The 18,903-nt window shown below is 45.0% G+C and overlaps 1 protein-coding gene across 4 annotated transcripts in view; it reads left to right on the plus strand.

Moving 5' to 3' along the window:
• RABGAP1L (RAB GTPase activating protein 1 like) overlaps window positions 1-18,903 on the plus strand; it is a 482,080-nt gene that overhangs the window by 391,235 nt on the left and 71,942 nt on the right. Inside the window, exon 1 of one of the 4 annotated variants that reach the window (XM_068239091.1) lies at window positions 2,919-4,487. The exons of the other annotated variants lie outside the window; for them this stretch is intronic. Within the exon in view, the coding sequence (XP_068095192.1) occupies window positions 4,377-4,487 (111 nt within the window). The 5' untranslated portion in view covers window positions 2,919-4,376. Of the gene's footprint in view, window positions 1-2,918; window positions 4,488-18,903 lie in introns of those variants that run through there. 4 annotated transcript variants of the gene reach the window in all.

The following is an 18,903-nucleotide window of genomic DNA, read 5'->3' on the forward strand; positions in this document are numbered from 1 at the left end:
ATGGCCTGTGCAATAGCATGCAGCCGCTCATGTAGTGCTTTTATCTCCATACAAGAGCGGCTCAGTGCTACTGCACAAACACGAACCCACAGTGGGCTGCGCTCCCCTCTATGTACGAGCGTGACAATGAACGGGGTCCCAGCTGGCAGCAGAGGGGTCGCGGTGGATCGGGGAAACTGCTGGAGAAACTAGGGGCTTCCCCACTGATGTATGTATGTAAAAAAATGTTTTGGTAAAGTTGTGTACTTGTCGCGGACTGCCACAGTCGGGAGCAGGGATGGGCTTACAAATCGGTAGCTGAATCGGTGATTAATATGAGGCTTAATTGCCTCAGGTGAGTGCATGGGAGACAAGGGGTTAATTACCCAGATGTCCGCCGGTTTCTTTGTATCATACATTTCGATCGCACCCAATGGGACGCGTTCCACGACTCACTACCGCGCACTTCCTCCTTAAAGCCGGGAGAAGAACGTGCGCGGTGGTGAGTGGCGCGTGCGAGACGTGTGATATATAGAGGCCGGCGGACACCTGGGCAATTAACCCCCTGTCACCCATGCACTCACCTGAGGCAATTAAGCCTCATTTTAATCACGATTTTGAGTGGCTTCCGATTCGGAAGCCCATCCCTGGTCGGGCGCCACGGAATGTGTATTAGATCATGATCTCTTCTAAAGGGACAGTAAAAGTACCCATACACTTATCAATTTTCCCGTTCGATTCCTGGCAGATCTGATTGAATCTGTTGGGAATTCGACTTCCCCAAAATGTCCACTCGATCTGCTTTTGATTGACTTTTACCACAGTATCGATTGGTGAGGATGGGAAATCTAGGTCGGTTGGGGGCAGAGCGGAAGCAGCGGTAGATCAACGGCCATAAACATTGCACACCATTGAATCAATGTAGTGTGTGTCATAGGAATCAATTCTATATCTCAGTGATGGGATAATGATGGTGTTGGGTTAGGGATAGATGATTTCCAGGAGATGAAAAACTAACTATAACAAGTCTATATATCTTTATCTAAAGTTTAGATAGTTTACACAGCAAATCTAGCTGCAAACAGCTTTAATAAAAAATGATTATTTCTTCCTGTGATACGACAGCAGCCATGTTGTTTGTAAACATTACACAGAGGCAGGCTTATCTGCATCTTGAGCAAAAAAAACTAATCCCCCTCCTCCTCCCCTCTGCCTCTGAAATCTCTGGCTAGTAATACCTCCCCCTCCTCCTGCCCAGACTGAGCTCCCATGAGCCCTTGCTACTGTCTGAAAGTGCTAAGGCTTTCTGAAAACCTGTGGGTGTGGCTTGTTTAGCTTATAGGGAGTTAGAGTATTAAAACAAAAACAAAAAAGTATTTGGCTTGAGGAATGCCCTATAAACAATAGGGAAGGAACACAATTATGCAATGAGTAAAAGTTCATCTCGGATCCACTTTAAATATCTAAATTTTAGCTGGGTGTACTGAATGTACTGAATGCAGCACTAGTCTGTGATTGCGGTTACACCTTTGCCTCCAGCATTGTGCGACTGATGGCTGTAATGGTGGAAAAACTGAACCTCCAGAGGAATCCATCTGCATTGTGTTACTGGCATTATCCCTGCGCGTTACCGCAAAACACGTGCACGAACAGTGAAGCAGACTTTTCATTAACTGTATGCTTCACTGTATGCGATGCAATGCACAGACAACATGCTGCACAGTTTTCTTGTCCCGTTGCGCTCCTGCTTTTCAGGTAATGCAAGGGAATACCCGCTGTGAAGTTCGCCATAATCTCAGGGGTCCCTTGCTGCATATGTATATGTTGGAAGTTTTGTTATTTGGGGGGAAGGAGTTTTATAGTTGGGGTTTTTTTTGGTTAGAAGGTTCTGTTGTGATTCTGAGTGTATTTTAACACAACACTCCCTACATTGATCCTAGCAGTAGCGCAGCAGTAGGGGTTGCAGATGTTGTGACTGCACTGGGGCCCTTGGACCCTTGCATACATTTGCTTAAAGTATACCCAAGTTGAAGCTTAGGTAGGAAAAGCGATCCTTACTTAAGAAGAGTTAAGTCTCTGGATCCCAATGAGGCTTCCCACGGTGTCCTCCAGTCCCCCGTTGCCGAGCATGGACCCCCCCCCAAATATTACCAAGGGGAGACTCCATAGCGGATGGGGTAGAAATTGGAACGCTAGTAAGAGGATGCTGCAGCAGGAGAGGTGAGACTCCATATATAGGGTGGAATATGCTGGAGCTCCGGAAAAAGAAACTTCTGCTGCAGCGGGAGAGGTGAGACTCTATAATAAGGGAGATCAATGCTAGAACTCCAGTAAGAAGAGGTTGCTGCTGCAGCAGGAGGAGGAAGACTTCATAAAGGAGAAGGAGAGGTAGAGGCTGAATCTCCAATAAGAAGCAATTGCCGCTTCAGCAGAAGAAGTGAGACCCCATAGCAGAAGACAAAAGGGGGGCAGGAAATTCATTAAGAAGAGACTACGCCTGCAGCAGAAGAGATGAGACTATTTATATGAAGAAGAGAAGTAGTTGCAAGAGGCATCATCTATCCTTGTACATCAGATAATTACTTGCATGCTTGTTCTGGGGCTCTGACTGACTAGATACCGCCCCACTCTCACTTTCTGCCCTCCTACATTCACCTGTGTACCCAGACTTGTCATTGCCAGATTCTGCAGCTTGTGCTGCATCCTAGTTCCAGGGCAGCAGCTCAGTGGAGAGCTCCCTGGACCTGGCATGTGTGCTGGTGAGAAGCAGCTTCTGCGATTCCCCTAGCAGGTATGTTTGGATTCCACACGGCAAACAGAACCGGAATGACAGGTCCTCTTTCCTCTCCTCTCTCTCTCTCTGCGCTGTGACTGGGAGGAAGCGGTGATGAGTATCTCTCCTCCGCCCTCCCCCAGCTCCGCTCGCACAATGCCATTTTCACTATCAGGATGCTGCTGCTGCACTCTGGCTGCTGCGGATGCTGTCTCTGCCGGGTGAGAGGTCTGGAGGATTGTGGGAGCATCTCTGGCAACAGGTGGTCCTCTTCCTTCCCCCCATCTGCATGTTTCACCCTTCCAGTGACAGCAGAGTCCCCCATCTAGTGGCTGAACGTCTGGTGGGAGGGAATAGCCTCTCCCAATGAGAGAACAGCAGACAGGTGCTCTTCTCCTATTCTGCTGCCTCCCTTAGCTGCACCTGTGTCCCCTCCGCCGCCTGTCCCCACCACCACCACCGGCAGTCCTCACGGGGTTAACGCCTGTAATCTCCAGGATGTCTAATCGGCATGGCAGCTGGAAATCTCCCCGTCCTCCGCCTGTGGAGACCGACTGCTAAGCTGCGGCGCTGTGCACAGCCCTCGCTGCTGTTTTAGCAGCCTATTGAAATGCAAAGCACCGTCATGTCACTCTGCAAACACTGGATCTGAGCTCCAGGGGGAAAGAAAAAAAAGGTTGTCGGAGAAAATGTGAGAGGATGGACGAGCGGAGAATGTGAACCTGTCATCCTGTCCGTGCTGCAAGTCCTCCCTTTTATTCAGGGTCACCTGTTGGGTGGCCTCCGTCACATACATCCCTCCCAGATCAAAGAGATTGTGTTTTTATGATTTCTGATAAAACTTGTCACTCGTCACTTCCTGTTATTTGTCATCTTGTCACATTGTCTGATCTGCGCTGCCATACGAAGCTTAGAGCCATCCTTAACTTGCAGCAGGTTGCAGGGACTGCTCTGTACACACAACAGTCCTCGCTGGTCGTAAGGCGTTGTGAGGAGACTAGAATACTTCTTTGTTGCACAAATGACTGTTCTCTCCTGTCACAAGGCAAGCATTCAGTCACACAGAAGGTGATTGGCTTGGCTGAGGTAACCCTGGAGTCTCGTTGACATATCTGAGGTGACTGTGTCTCCTGCATGGTACAAGAAAGAAGCTGAGGCAGCAATCCGGCTGTCCAGGAATTTTTAGAATAGTTTCTGAGTTGACTCCTTCGCTTCCCCCTGGGCGAACTCTGGCTGATTCACGGTTGGTAATTTGTGAAGTGTGACTCTTTCCTCATTACTGTCTAGTTCCTCCTGGAAAAGCCACAGTCATCTCGTCCTACCACATGGAGAGGGTTGTCCTTCCAGATGGACCTTGAGGCGAGTTGGATATGCAAAAGCTACAGGTGACCTGCCGAATGTCACAATGGGATGTTGCAAGCTGAAAGGACATTAAAACAGAAGAGAGTCAACACAGGGTCCTCCCAGAAACCCACTTGGAAGTGAAACTGCACTTGCTAAAAGGTCTGCTCTGCCTGGCTCCTCCCCCCCCACACTGAGGACTTATAAAGGGGTCTTCAGCTTCACCCGTGACTTTGGATATTTTTTATTGGTGACGTTGCAACCTACAGGAACACCTGCAAAAATGATGGAAGAAATCTCAATTTCCATGGCCTACGATGCCCACCTCTTCAACCAGCTCTCCGATGAGGACATCTTGGCCAAGCTGGTGGAGATCAGCAAACCTAAACCAGTGGTAAGTTGGGGGAGACATTGGAGTAAATCGGGGTACATTGACTTGCGCTAAACATGGCGCAGTCTGTGTGATCAAGGAGGTACAAGGGTTCTGTATTTACAATAAAGCAGCAAAAGAAACCATGATGGGTAATTACATCTAATGCTCAAGGTGGCCACCCACTACACAATTTTTATTTCATTATTATTTTTTTTTTTTACAATTTAAGAACCACGATCAATTTTTCCAGTTAATTGTGTTTTTCCCCCCAAGTTTGAAAAAAAAAATTGAAAAAATTGCTTGGGTCTGTAAATTAAGAAATGTATTATCTATCCTACGTCATTGAATTTTCTTAAATACTGAGCAGGATTTGACACCACGGCAGATCAAAAAATATTGGCAAATAAATGGAAATCCGTTTTTCATTTCTCGATCCACAAAAAAATTAAAGCAGTACATTTTACTATATAACTGATTTTGTTTTTACAAAAATAACTGGAAAATCAAACATTTTATTGTGTCGTGTGTGTGGCCACTTTTTGTACACGCAAGGCGATCTATGGCCAACTTTTTGGGCTATTTTCAGATTGGTTGGGAACAGCAGATCAGTACTTTCATGTTTACAATAGTTGTAGAATAGTTTTTCTGACTGAACTTTTGATCCACTCATTTTCACTTGGATCCCAGATCTTGACACATTGATTGGTCATTTGCACATGCACAGAGCACAAGTCGATATTTGTCAAAGTATACATCCAGTACTCGATCTTCCATGGAGCGATTGAGCCATGGACTTTATTAGTGGCAATCAACTACATTGTAGCTGATCGAAAGTTGATTGACTAGTGGCCCATACACTACAATCGAGATCCTGGCGATTCTCCTTCACTAATCAATCTGAACGATGTTGTACCTCCCTGCTCTGAAACCAAAAATAGATTCTGTGTCGATCAAAATCATGTGAACAGTAGCCGATTCCTTTCACGGTCAACCAATATTTTCCACCCTGTCCAATCGAGTAAATCGATGGAAATTGTCCAATATCTGGTCAAATCAAACAGAACATAATTGATTCCCTTCCCACATGTGATAAAATTATTGATTACCATTCGGTAAGTCGTTCAAGAAAAGTGAATTATGTAACATGTCCGATCATTCATCAGCTGATTAGACAGTCATTTTTATTTTATTTTTTTAATCATTGTACATCAGTCTGCAAAAAAATTCACTTCCATTTGACGGACAGTCTGATCATTTTGTGGGTCACACGATAATCGACATTGGCTTGTGTGTAGTAGGCCTAAGTTTACTAAAAGCCAGAACTGTAGTGGTAACTTTTGATTGGGTGGCACAGAGTTTGACACATTGCAAATCTTCCCTTTAAAGCAGTAGGATCAGCCATACTATGCCGGGGAAAAAACACATATATAAGTAGATAAATACTTGATCTACTTACATAACATGTATTATACTGTCCACGTTTTGATTTCAGTGAATGTTATATAGTAAATTACGAGAATTCTGTTCCTGGTGGGGGCCATGTCTTTTGCCCACAGTCAAGGCTAACTCGTGATGACATTTCTGCCCTTTACTTTTTTTCTTGTCCCCTCCAATCGCTGAGTCGCCTCAGCCTTGCTTGTAAACACAAGTGAGCAGGGGATTAGGTTTCAGATAAGAAGCTGGCTGGGAAATAAAAGGAAGAGGAGGAATAGATTAAAAGAACCCCCCGCATGCAATTCTTTAGCGCGACTACTAAAGAGCCAGTGTTCCTTAAGTATGTGATAACTCCAAATCATAACAGCAGAACAAGTTTTGAATGCAGGATTAGCATCTTTATCACTTAATACACTCAGACCAGTTGCTGTTGAAATTTGATTTTTATGGTGACGATACCGCTTTAACCTAATAAGAGTAGTTCCCTTTTTCTCTGATGAATGAGATGAGGCTTCCAGGCTCTGCTCCAGCTTATGTTACACTTCCTCATTTAGTAAGTAGATTCATAGTAGAGACTGTGTGGAAATTGTTACTCAATATTTGATACTCATCTGCATCCCCCGTATATTTCTCAATGGATTAAGATAAGTAATGTCTGTAGTAACAACCTAAATATAACAGATGCCTTCAAACATTACTCTGTGGGTTCTGAACTTACTAGGTGACAGTATGACTAGTGTGGACAAAAGTCTGGGAACCCTTTATTTTGTATGCCGTGACCACGTTAGGTTGCCCCTACACTAAACAATCTTGATTGTATTGCCTCGAGCAACCTATGTAGGATAAGGGTAAACGTAGAGAAAACACTTTGGTGAGCTCCTGTAATTGAACCCTTAAGGTGGCCATGCATCTATCGACTTGGAGGCCGATCAACCATCCAATTCAAATGAAAATTGGTACAGCCCACGGCATGCCCAATCGACTGCGACCAATTTTGGGCCCGATAGGATATTGGTCGCATGTATAGATCGGACAATGCTGCAAGATGCCGGGCAGTCGTGGTCAATCAGTTGCACGGCGGTAATGGTGAGCGATATCGGGACAAGCAACGAATGTGACATAACCCCTGGCGCTAACCCCTTCCCCCCCCACCTCCCCCCACGTCAAATGTGCGTGCCCGGGTCAGTATACTCTACCTGTCCGCGTCCGCTGCTGACTCCGTCCGCAATCCGCATACATGCGCCTCACCTGGTCACTGGAGGAACATTATTCTGGCAACCACGTAGGGAGCAAATATTCGTATTGCGAACAGGTAATGTATAGCTCACCAAGGGGGCACATTTGACATGGGGGGCAGAGTCATGCCAGCGAGGCGGTGGATGCAGCATCGCAAGTCCAATTCCTAATCGATCAGGAATCGGGCTGTGGTGTATGGGCAGCTGACAGATCTCTCTCCTATCCGATTCGATCAGAGAGAAATCTGTCTCTTGGTCGAATCTGCTCATCATTGCTAGATGTATGAGCACCTTTATAAAGGAGCCCATTAATGGTGCAATGTTTTCCGCAGATGGAATCCTTCAGTCAGATTTTTACGATCAATCGTATCTGAAAACAAAAAGTACCCAAATCGACCCATTTATTGAAACAATCGATAATTACCTTCCGAATAACTTACAATCCAGCAAATCTGATCAAATTATTGCACCTGAGGAAAATCTTGTACCGTTAGTTGACGCCTTTATATTTCAGAGGATTGCGATTGGACAATCAAGATTTGGTGATGTATGGCTAGCTTAAAGTCTCATCTACACGGTACAGTTTTCCATCAGATAGACAAATCTATTTGATAGATCTAATAAGAAATTGCATTGTGTGTAGACATCCAAATTGTTTCAAATCAATTTTTCGATAAATTTTGCTTTGAGAAGTACCCAAAATTGATTGCAAAACGAAATCCGATTGGAACGGTTGGAAATTATCTAATAGATCTGATCTGACAGAAGATTGTACCGTGTAGATGAGGCTTTAGGCCTAATTGTTGCAACTATAATGTGTTTTTTACTTTAGTTTTGTCTCTTTCTTGCTTGTAAGAAGCATTTCACAATCAGACCACACACATTACAGTCTGATTGTACAATAAGCTCCATAAAGGTTACATGTTATGTCTCCAAGAATGCCTCAGGCTTCCACTCACGTGGCAATTTTGATTGAGGGATCTCTGAGCAATGTGTGGTATGAGGTTATTATATAAACAGATTTGTTTTTTACACCTCACGCTGCACAGGTGTAAGGAAGGCTTAGTGAGTCACGTCTGTTTACAGGATTACAATGATCTATAATGGAATGTGTACAATTAATGAATAGTAACAAACTGTGATGCAATTTGTCCAGTGAATGCTAGACACGCCCCCTTCATGTTATTATAACACTTAATCCATTGTCCATACACATTTAGATAATTGTACAATTGTAAGCTACTAAAGGGAAACTGAAGCGAGAAGTATATGGAGGCTGCCATATTTATTCCCTTTTAAACAATACCAGTTGCCTGGCAGCCATGCTGATCTATTCGGCTGCAGTAGTGTGTGAATCTCACCAGAAACAAGCATGCAGCTAATCTTGTCAACTCTGACAATAATGTCAGAAACACCTGATCTGCTGCATGCTTGTTCAGGGGCTATGGCTAAAAGTATTAGAGGCAGAGGATCAGCAGGACAGCCAGGCAACTGGTATTGCTTAAAAAGAAATAAATTTGGCAGCCTCCATATACTTCTCACTTCAGTTTCCCTTTAAAGGGATACTGTAGGGGGGTCGGGGGAAAATGAGCTGAACTTACCTGGGGCTTCTAATGGTCCCCCGCAGACATCCTGTGCCCGCGCAGCCGCTCACCGATGCTCCGGCCCCGCCTCCGGTTCACTTCTGGAATTTCTGACTTTAAAGTCAGAAAACCACTGCGCCTGCGTTGCCGTGTCCTCGATCTCGCTGATGTCATCAAGAGCGCACAGCGCAGGCCCAGTATGGTCTGTGTCAGCGCAGTACACTCCTGGTGACATCAGCGGGAGCGAGGACACGGCAACGCAAGCGCAGTGGTTTTCTGACTTTAAAGTCAGAAATTCCAGAAGTGAACCGGAGGCGGGGCCGGAGCATTGGGGAGTGGCTGCGCCAACACAGGATGTCTGCGGGGGACCATTGGAAGCCCCGGGTAAGTTCAGCTCATTTTCCCCCGACCCCCTACAGTATCCCTTTAAAGAGAACCAGAGATGAAGCACCCTCTTGTATTTTACCTTATAAATCAGTGGGAACATGGCAGTAAACACCTAATCTGCTCTTTGTTTCATTGTTCTCTGTTTAATCTGACTGTTATCACCTCTGATAAGAATCCCCGACTGAGCACTCAGCTATAATATTTCGGTAGCAAAGCTAGACTGAGTCTGTCTTCTCTGGTGTCTTTTCAAGCCCAAGCCTGCCCCCTTGTGGCTTCTCTATAATGACTCAGCAATAATCATTCCCGGCAAAGCTAGACTGAATGCTCAGTCCGGGATTCTTATCACAGCTGATAACAGACACTTTTAGCAGTGAGGATGAAACATAGAGCAGGGTAAGTGTTTTCTCTAATGTTCTCACTGATCTATATGGTAAAATACACAAGGGTGCTTCGTCTCTGGTTCCCTTTAATAGCTTAGAATGTTAACTATATGGCAGGGAACTCACTCCTGCGATCACCGGCGATTTGCAATTTGCGGTAGACACAAAACGCGCTACATGCAGCCTTCTTTAGCATTTGAGCGATTGCGATTACACTGTATTTCAATCGCGAACGCTCAAAAAAAGACTTTTAATATTGCAGAAGACACTTAAGTGTTTTCCATCCCACTATGGGCCTGGCTTGCTAAATCCAACCTGGGCTGGAGACCATTAGAGAACATCATTCTATAACCTTTTAGCGCTCTTCAAAAAAGTTAAAATGTAAAATACATGTAAACACATACAAATAAGAAGTTTCTTCCAGAGTTAAATTGGCTAAATGACTTTTCTCCTTTTGTATAAGCAGACAGAGGCGCCAAAAGAATAAAATATTCTAAAACGTTTAAAATGAGAGGAGGCAGAGGTGGACTTACCTCCTCCAAGCAGACACACACGAGTGTTGTGTATATTCAAAACAACAAAAATTTATTTATATACTCCAGAAAGTGCGCGTGCAATGCGTTTCACAGGAATCTCCCGCTTCATCAGGCAATAGAAACAGAGCATAAAACTCAAATGGGCCCGGTGCAAAGCTCAGCGCCTCTGTGCTATTTCTCCTATGTTACTGTCACTTACAGTAGTTAGTTTAAATGTGATGGAACTGACAGATTGTTGACTCGTCCATCTCCTCATGGGGGATTTTCAGTATTTCATTTATTCTTTACAACAGCACTCCCTGGAAAGGACCCATACAACAATGCAGGTCATCCCCTCTACCTATTTGCACACTTTTTTGGCAGTTGGGCTGAGCAACTGCCGTTTACTAAATTATTTTGAAAACAAAGAAAAACCTGAGAATCCCCCATGTGGAGATGGGCTAGTCCAAAACCTGTTGGTTCTGTCAGATTTCTACTACCTACTGTAAGTGACAGCAGTTTAGGAGAAAAGTAATTTATAGCACATTATACTTTGGGAGAAATGTACTGTATGTGTTTTCATGTATTTTGAAATGTTATTTTTTTTCCGCGGTAGTGGTCCTTCAGTACATCTACACCAGCTTGGCTGGATGACTAATGTTCTCTTCAGGCCGGGCTCTTGGTAGATGAAGCCTTGATTCTTTCCTGTGGTGCGGACTGCTCTGACATCCACTGGAGAGCGTCCAGCAATCTTCATCCGAGTCTCAGGAGGCCTCTGCTGAGATACATTGATGTCATTCCTTCTCGGAAACACAAAGGCCAACGTTGCTAATCTCATTCAGCAAACTGCTTTTGCCTACCTGTAATTCAGATCCTCTCGCTACCTCGCATTCATTGGCGTAGGGATAACCATACCAGCTGTAGCGACTGCTATGGGATCCGTTCCCAATGGAGGGCCTGGTCCCAGAGTTTTCTTTAGTGTAAATTAATTCTTCATTGTCTGCTCCTTACTTGCTGTTGCCCTGGCTCCTCCCCCAGGGGAGGGGGGGGGCACTAGACCACAAGGGAAAGCTGTATGGGGGAGAGGACCCACTAGTCTACCAAGGAAATTAATATAAGAGGGGGTACCACCAGTGAAAGCTATAGGGAGGTACAACAACTAGACTGTATGGGTTAGGGGGGGGGGGGGGGTCCTGCAAGAATTTTGCTATGGGGCCCACAGTCAGTTCTAGTTATAATCCTGCCCACACTTAAGAATTTTCTGGTCTGGTTTTCAATAGACCACTGAGGACAGTAGTCAAGACGGGACATGTTACATAGTTATTTTGGTTGAAAAAAGACATATGTCCATCGAGTTCAACCAGTACAAAGTAAAACTCCAGCCTGTCCCCCACATACCCCTGTTGATCCAGAGGAAGGCGAAAAAAAACCCACAAGGCATGGTCCAATTAGCCCCAAAAGGGAAAAATTCCTTCCTGACTGCAGATGGCAATCAGATAAAATCCCTGGATCAACATCATTAGGCATAACCTAGTAATTGTAGCCATGGATGTCTTTCAACGCAAGGAAAGCATCTAAGCCCCCTTTAAATGCAGGTATAGAGTTTGCCATAACGACTTCCTGTGGCAATGCATTCCACATCTTAATCACTCTTACTGTAAAGAACCCTTTCCTAAATAAATGGCTAAAACGTTTTTCCTCCATGCGCAGATCATGTCCTCTAGTCCTTTGAGAAGGCCTAGGGACAAAAAGCTCATCCGCCAAGCTATTATATTGCCCTCTGATGTATTTATACATGTTAATTAGGTCCCCTCTAAGGCGTCTTTTCTCTAGACTAAATAAACCCAGTTTATCTAAACTTTCTCGGTAAGTGAGACCTTCCATCCCACGTATCAATTTTGTAGCTCGTCTCTGCACCTGCTCTAAAACTGCAATATCTTTTTTGTAATGTGGTGCCCAGAACTGAATTCCATATTCCAGATGTGGCCTTACTAGAGAGTTAAACAGGGGCAATATTATGCTAGCATCTCGCGTTTTTATTTCCCTTTTAATGCATCCCAAAATTTTGTTCGCTTTAGCTGCAGCGGCTTGGCATTGAGTACGCTTATTTAACTTGTTGTCGATGAGTACTCCTAAGTCCTTCTCCAAGTTTGATGTCCCCAACTGTATCCCATTTATTTTGTATGGTGCTTGACCATTGGTACGACCAAAATGCATGACTTTACATTTGTCAACATTGAACTTCATCTGCCATGTATGTGCCCATATAGCCATCCTATCCAGATCCTGTTGCAATATGTCCCTATCTTCCTGAGAGTTGATGATTCTGCACAATTTTGTATCATCTGCAAAAATAGCAACATTGCTCACTACTGCATCTACTAGGTCATTAATAAATAAATTGAAGAGCACTGGACCCAGTACAGACCCCTGTGGGACCCCACTGCTAACAGTCTCCCATTTTGAGTACGATCCATTGACCACAACTCTTTGTTTTCTGTCCATTAGCCAGTTCCCTATCCATGCACACAAACTCTTCCCCAGTCCTTGCATCCTCAACTTGTGCACCAGACTTCTGTGGGGAACAGTGTCGAAGGCCTTTGCAAAGTCCAAGTATATCACATCTACAGCATTCCCAATATCCATATTAGCATTCACTACCTCATAAAAGCTGAGCATGTTAGTCATGATTAGAGGATGTACAAGCATTTTAGAAACCTCTTGTGAAAGGAAGGGACAACTTCTGGAAATGTTTTTGAGATGGAAGTAGCAGGTCGTTATTGTGTCTTCCAGTGTCTCCCAATGTTAGTGATCATTTGACACCCCATGTGCCGGACTATAAGCATCAAACTCTACTGCTCTTGCCGAAGCTTCTCTTTAATTTCCTGTAGTGAGATGCCGACTGCTTACTTCCCATCTCCTTAGGACAAAACATAGCCGGTAGTTGAGTATCTTGTGCACAACGATTGTTCCAAAACTATCAAGAGTGGTCATACCTCACAACTTTTTGAGATAAGAGGTACACGTAAGCCCCACCCATGCCACACCCCTTATCACATCCCCGACACACCCCTAGACACACATAACCTAAACCCTTCATAAGAAAAATATGTTGTTTTATAATTACAACCGCACTGGTCCTTTCTATCCTGGTTCGTTTTCCTTCATATTAATGTTTGAAAGTAAGAAATATATCAATTTAAAGGATGGGAATAAAGTTTTAATGTCAATTAAACACTTTTTTAAGTGGAAAAATACATATATTTACATAGATCTGTACATCAGTCCTGAAAGAGGGACAAATGAGGGAGACAGAGAGACAGGGTTCCCAAAGAGGGACTGTCCCTCCAAAAGAGGGACAGTTGGGAGCTATGAGAGTGGTCACTGATACAATCATCTAGTAATGGGTGTATGCATATTACGCTGTACTGCAACAGGGATGTAGACCAGGGGTGTCCACATACAACACTGGACTAGCACTGGACTGGCAGCGGCGGGGGTTTCGTCGCCTCGTCGCTCGTGCGCAAATCGGCCGCCGTACCGCCACGCACACGACCAACCAACCTCGGCCTGAAATTTACCAACATGCGCGATCGACTGTGCGGCCAATTTCTGTCCCGAAATGGGTCGCTTTGTCGGTCGGGCATGCACTTGGCAGCACCAATTTTCATCCAATTCGATTATAATAATCGAATTGGATAGTCGATTGGTTGGTTGGTCGCCTAGTGTATGGCCCCCTTTAGAAAGGAGCTTCCTGGTTTTCTTATGATAGTTCTAGTAAGAGAAGCCTTCTCTGGTCTCCCCCACCCCTCCCTCTGTGCACATACATGTGGTGAAAGGGATTCTGGGCAATGTCACTGTGTAGCTACAGAAGCCATGAGCAGTTTTTGGTGTCCTGTTGAGGGGTGGTGCAGAGGGCATGGCCACTCACTGTTTGATCTCTGTGGCATATTTCCCAGCTGCCCCCAATTTTATGCCGTTACCAAGGACTTGTCTAAACTTATCTGTAGTTACTATGGCAACAAGAGGGGGATGTAGCGTCTGTGTACAATGCAGCCGCACGTCACATCATGCTGCAATAAATCATATAGGTCGAGAGCTGAAATGTGTCTAGTTCAGTATGAAGCACAATACAATCTTGTTTCTGGCTTGTAGTCAGTGCAACCTGCCCTGACTGGGACATGCCTGGAGCCTGCCATTGCAGCGTACAATAGGGTACCTGAAATAGCCACGAGTAGAAAATCTGTAAAATTACCGATATTCTACTATTGGACAGTGTTAATTCCGAAAGTTAAATATACAGTATGTATATTTTACTAATACTAAACTTAACCCTATTTATACACGAGCGCTCTCTCTACCAATTGCTAACCCCAACCGACCCCACACACACAAACTAACCCTAAACAACTTCCATGCCAATTGCGTAACCCTAACCGACTCCCCCAACCCCCTCCCCCCCCCCCCCCCACTGCTTCTTAACCCTGACGACCACTCTTTCCCAGCAACCCCCCCACGCACACACGCCTGTCTAGCCTTATAGTGTCTCGTCTCTGATTCCTTACTTGCCCGGGTCTTCCTTAAGGCCGCTCATCTCTCGTCATTTCCCCGGGTGGCTCAGATTCCCCACAATCCTGCCTGAGTCAACGCTTCATTGCGTATGCGAAGATAGCCGTGCCTGGGAGTGTTCTGCGCTTGCGCTGTACTACTGTGCAGGCACAGAACGCTCCGATGGGTAGGAGCACGATGGGGGAGTGCGCCGGGCCATGCATGCGCAATGAAGTGCGTTTCAGCCAGGCTTTCAGGGCGAATTGCGGTCGACCAGAGCTTCCCGGGGAGAGGGCGAGGGATGAGTGGCCTTAAAGGGGTTTAAGGATGAAAGGAAGCCCCAGGTGAATATGGAACCTGAGACGTTTCTTGTCTGAGGTTCCCTTTAAACAACCCCCCCTTCCGATTGCCTAACCCTAACCAACCCCCCATGCCTAACTGACTCCCCTCGCTGAATCCTAACCCTAACCGACCCTTCCTCCCCTACTGATGCCTAACCAGCTTCCCCTCCAAAGCCTAAGGCCTCGTTCACATCATAATGCTTGCGTGCACACTTGGAAGCGCGTATGACGTGGTGACACGCAAGTATATACCCTTCTGCCGTTCACATGAAAGGCGCTGCGCAGCAGTATGTTGCGCTATGATGAGCTTGCGTACTGCTGCCTGCATTTTACCCGCAAGCGCAGAGCTGACCCATCACTGTTAATGGATGGGATTAGCAGCGGGTAGCGGCGCAGATGACGTGCAATTGTATAGCCTGACCGCACAGCCATCTGCGCTGCATAGATGTGAACGAGGCCTAAGCCTGACCACTCCCCTACCGATGCCTAACAGCCTCCCACCCCCACCACCACAAATCTGCCTATATCAGCTATGAGGGGATACAATAGCGGGCACTGGGGTTGCCTGCTGTCCACACTGTGGTTACAAATAGCAGGCGCTTCGCAGTTTGTATAGCAATCACGTCCCCCGGCGAATATAAAAAATGTAAAGTGAAAAAAAAAGAAGCTATGGGCAAATAATAGAGTAACAGAGAGACAGCTTGCAAGATCGTAACTTGCAAGCGGTGCGCAAAAATGCTTACCATATAAAGAAACGCTTAAAAAAAATTGTATCGCTTTTGGTACAAAAATTCAGTGCCGGTGAGGTTAAACAGAGGATGAAAAATGATCTCCTGGGTGTGAATTGTGCAAGGAACTATGTGTGAGGAATTCACAGCAGCCCACAAACACTGCAGCATTCACTTGCCGTACATTCCACGCGCTGTGTACATTGCGCGCACTGTTTTATATATACGTCCGCCCAGGGCCGAGGCAGAGGCGAGAGAGGCTCCAGCCTCAGGGCACAGTGTAGGAGGGGGCACACAACTCACTCAGCTATCTTTCCCCTATTGTGCTTGAAGCAGAGAGAAATAAGAAAAGGGGATACATGGCAGTAACTGCAAGCCAGATAATTAGAGATTAAAGTGGAGGGGAGGTTAGTGGCCCTGGGGAGCCTCTTAGTTAATAGCAATCAGTGTGTGACGGCTGGGGTGGGAGGGATGGAGGGGCGAACTTTAGTGTTTCAGTCTTGAGTAATGGAGGACTTTATCCCAGCTCTGCGTCAGCCAAGAGCACCTATCACACTTCACACTGACAGTACTTTGGTATTCTTGCATTTTCCCCTCGCTGCACACAGAGCTATCAGAGGCGACGAGACCACATTGACTGCTATTTGTACATCTGAACAATGTAAGGAAATCTTGTTGTGTCGCTGAATACAGGAAACTGTCCTGACGTCAGACAGAGCAGCCGTTGTGGAAAAATAGATCTGCAGCATCTGACCACACATGACCGGATCTCCCGCTGATAAGGGACGTTATCTGAGGCCTTTCGCTACAGCACAGCATTGCTCTGATTGGCTGTGAAATCGCCGAACCACAATCGCATTTTCACACTCATTTCAGTGAATTGAGGCAAAGGGGGAAAGTTCTGTGTGGAGGGGAGTGTTTTGTACAGTACTGAGGTGTGAACTGCACAGGATTATAGACTGCAGCTGACTGTAGACTAGAAATGTGTGTGTTGCATGCAGAGGACAGTGTAACGGGTTGGCCCCTTATCCAATCAACTTTTTATCCTGTTTTCTATAAGGAGATAAATATGTAAAAATAACTTTTCAGCAGTCTCCGACTGAAAAAGGCCTGAGATTTTCCAACATGTCCCAACAATACATGCGATCAATATCAGCCTGAAATTGGTTGAATTGTCAAACGTCCGTGTTCTTGGCGTCACCAATTTTCATCTGGTTCGATTATTATTATGGTCAAACAGTTGCCAAGTCGAGAGATGTATGGCCACCTTTAGCGCTTGTTCCCCACCTAGGGCGTTTTTTTTTTTGGGAGCGCCTGCGATTTTTAAAAACGCCTTAAAAGCGATTGTACAATGATTCCTTATGTGACAGTTCATATCAGCGCGTTTCGTCCTCATTCCACTCAGCAAAGCGCTGCATGTACCATTTTCGGGGCAATTTTGCTACAATGGAAGGTACATGAAAAGAGGAAAACGCTCACAAATCGCTTTATCCGGCGATTGTGTTCGCGCTTTTATGAATAAATACATGACTAACTGACGTTCGGAAGTGAAAAAATGGAATCGCTCTGCAAAAGCACTTACAAAAGCGCTTTGTACAAAATTGTAGCGCGAAGTGAAGCATCGGGAGGGGAAAAAACGTGCAAAAAAAATCGAAACTCGCTGGCGTCAACTATTTCGATTTCAGATGTTATGGATATTGGGAATGCTGTAGATGTGATATACTTGGACTTTGCAAAGGCCTTCGACACTGTTCCCCACAAAAGTCTGGTGCAAAAGTTGAGGATGCAAGGACTGGGGAAGAGTCTGTGTTCATGGATAGGGAACTGGCTAATGGACAGAAAACAAAGAGTTGTGGTCAATGGATCGTACTCAAAATGGGAGACTGTTAGCAGTGGGGTTCCACAGGGGTCTGTTCTGGGTCCAGTGCTCTTCAATTTATTTATTAATGACCTAGTAGATGCAGTAGTGAGCAATGTTGCTATTTTTGCAGATGATACAAAATTGTGCAGAATCATCAACTCTCAGGAAGATAGTGTCATATTGCAACAGGATCTGGATAGGATGGCTATATGGGCACATACATGGCAGAGGAAATTCAATGTTGACAAATGTAAAGTCATGCATTTTGGACGTACTAATGGTCTAGCACCATACAAAATAAATGGGGTACAGTTGGGGACATCAAACTTGGAGAAGGACTTAGGAGTACTCATTGACAACAAGTTAAATAATCGTACTCAATGCCAAGCAGCTGCAGCTAAAGCTAACAAAATTTTGGGATGCATTAAAAGGGAAATAAAAACTCGAGATGCTAGCATAATATTGCCCCTGTTTAACTCTCTAGTAAGGCCACATCTGGAATATGGAATTCAGTTCTGGGCACCACATTACAAAAAAGATATTGCAGTTTTAGAGCAGGTGCAGAGACGAGCAACAAAATTGATGCGTGGGATGGAAGGTCTCACTTATCGAGAAAGGTTAGATAAACTGGGTTTATTTAGTCTAGAGAAAAGACGCCTTAGAGGGGATCTAATTAACATGTATAAATACATCAGAGGGCAATATAATACCTTGGCGGATGAGCTTTTTGTCCCTAGGCCTTCTCAAAGGACTAGAGGACATGATCTGCGCATGGAGGAAAAACGTTTTAACCATTTATTTAGGAAAGGGTTCTTTACAGTAAGAGTGATTAAGATGTGGAATGCATTGCCACAGGAAGTCGTTATGGCAAACTCTATACCTGCATTTAAAGGGGGCTTAGATGCTTTCCTTGCGTTGAAAGACATCCATGGCTACAATTACTAGGTAATGCCTAATGATGTTGATCCAGGGATTTTATCTGATTGCCATCTGGAGTCAGGAAGGAATTTTTCCCTTTAGGGGCTAATTGGACCATGCCTTGTAAGGGTTTTTTCGCCTTCCTCTGGATCAACAGGGATATGTGAGGGAGCAGGCTGGTGTTGTACTTTATACTGGTTGAACTCGATGGACGTATGTCTTTTTTCAACCAAAATAACTATGTGAACAAAGCCTAAGGGCATGTTCACACTACAAAAGCTTTTCTAAGTGCTTTGTGATTTTAAAAGCTCTTGTCAATGTTATCCTATGTGAGTGTTCACACTAGAGCAATGTGATTTTGAAACAATCCCCCATAGCATTGCATTAGCCAGAGCTTTTAAAATCTCTACTGTTTGAAAAGCTCTTGTAGTGTGAATCAGCCTTTAGGGCTGGAACCAACTAGAGCGATTTTTTGAGCGTATAGGGAGCGTGAGAAATCGCTAGCGA

Source organism: Hyperolius riggenbachi, chromosome 6 (genome assembly GCF_040937935.1).
Source record: "Hyperolius riggenbachi isolate aHypRig1 chromosome 6, aHypRig1.pri, whole genome shotgun sequence".
NCBI classification, from domain to species: domain Eukaryota; kingdom Metazoa; phylum Chordata; class Amphibia; order Anura; family Hyperoliidae; genus Hyperolius; species Hyperolius riggenbachi.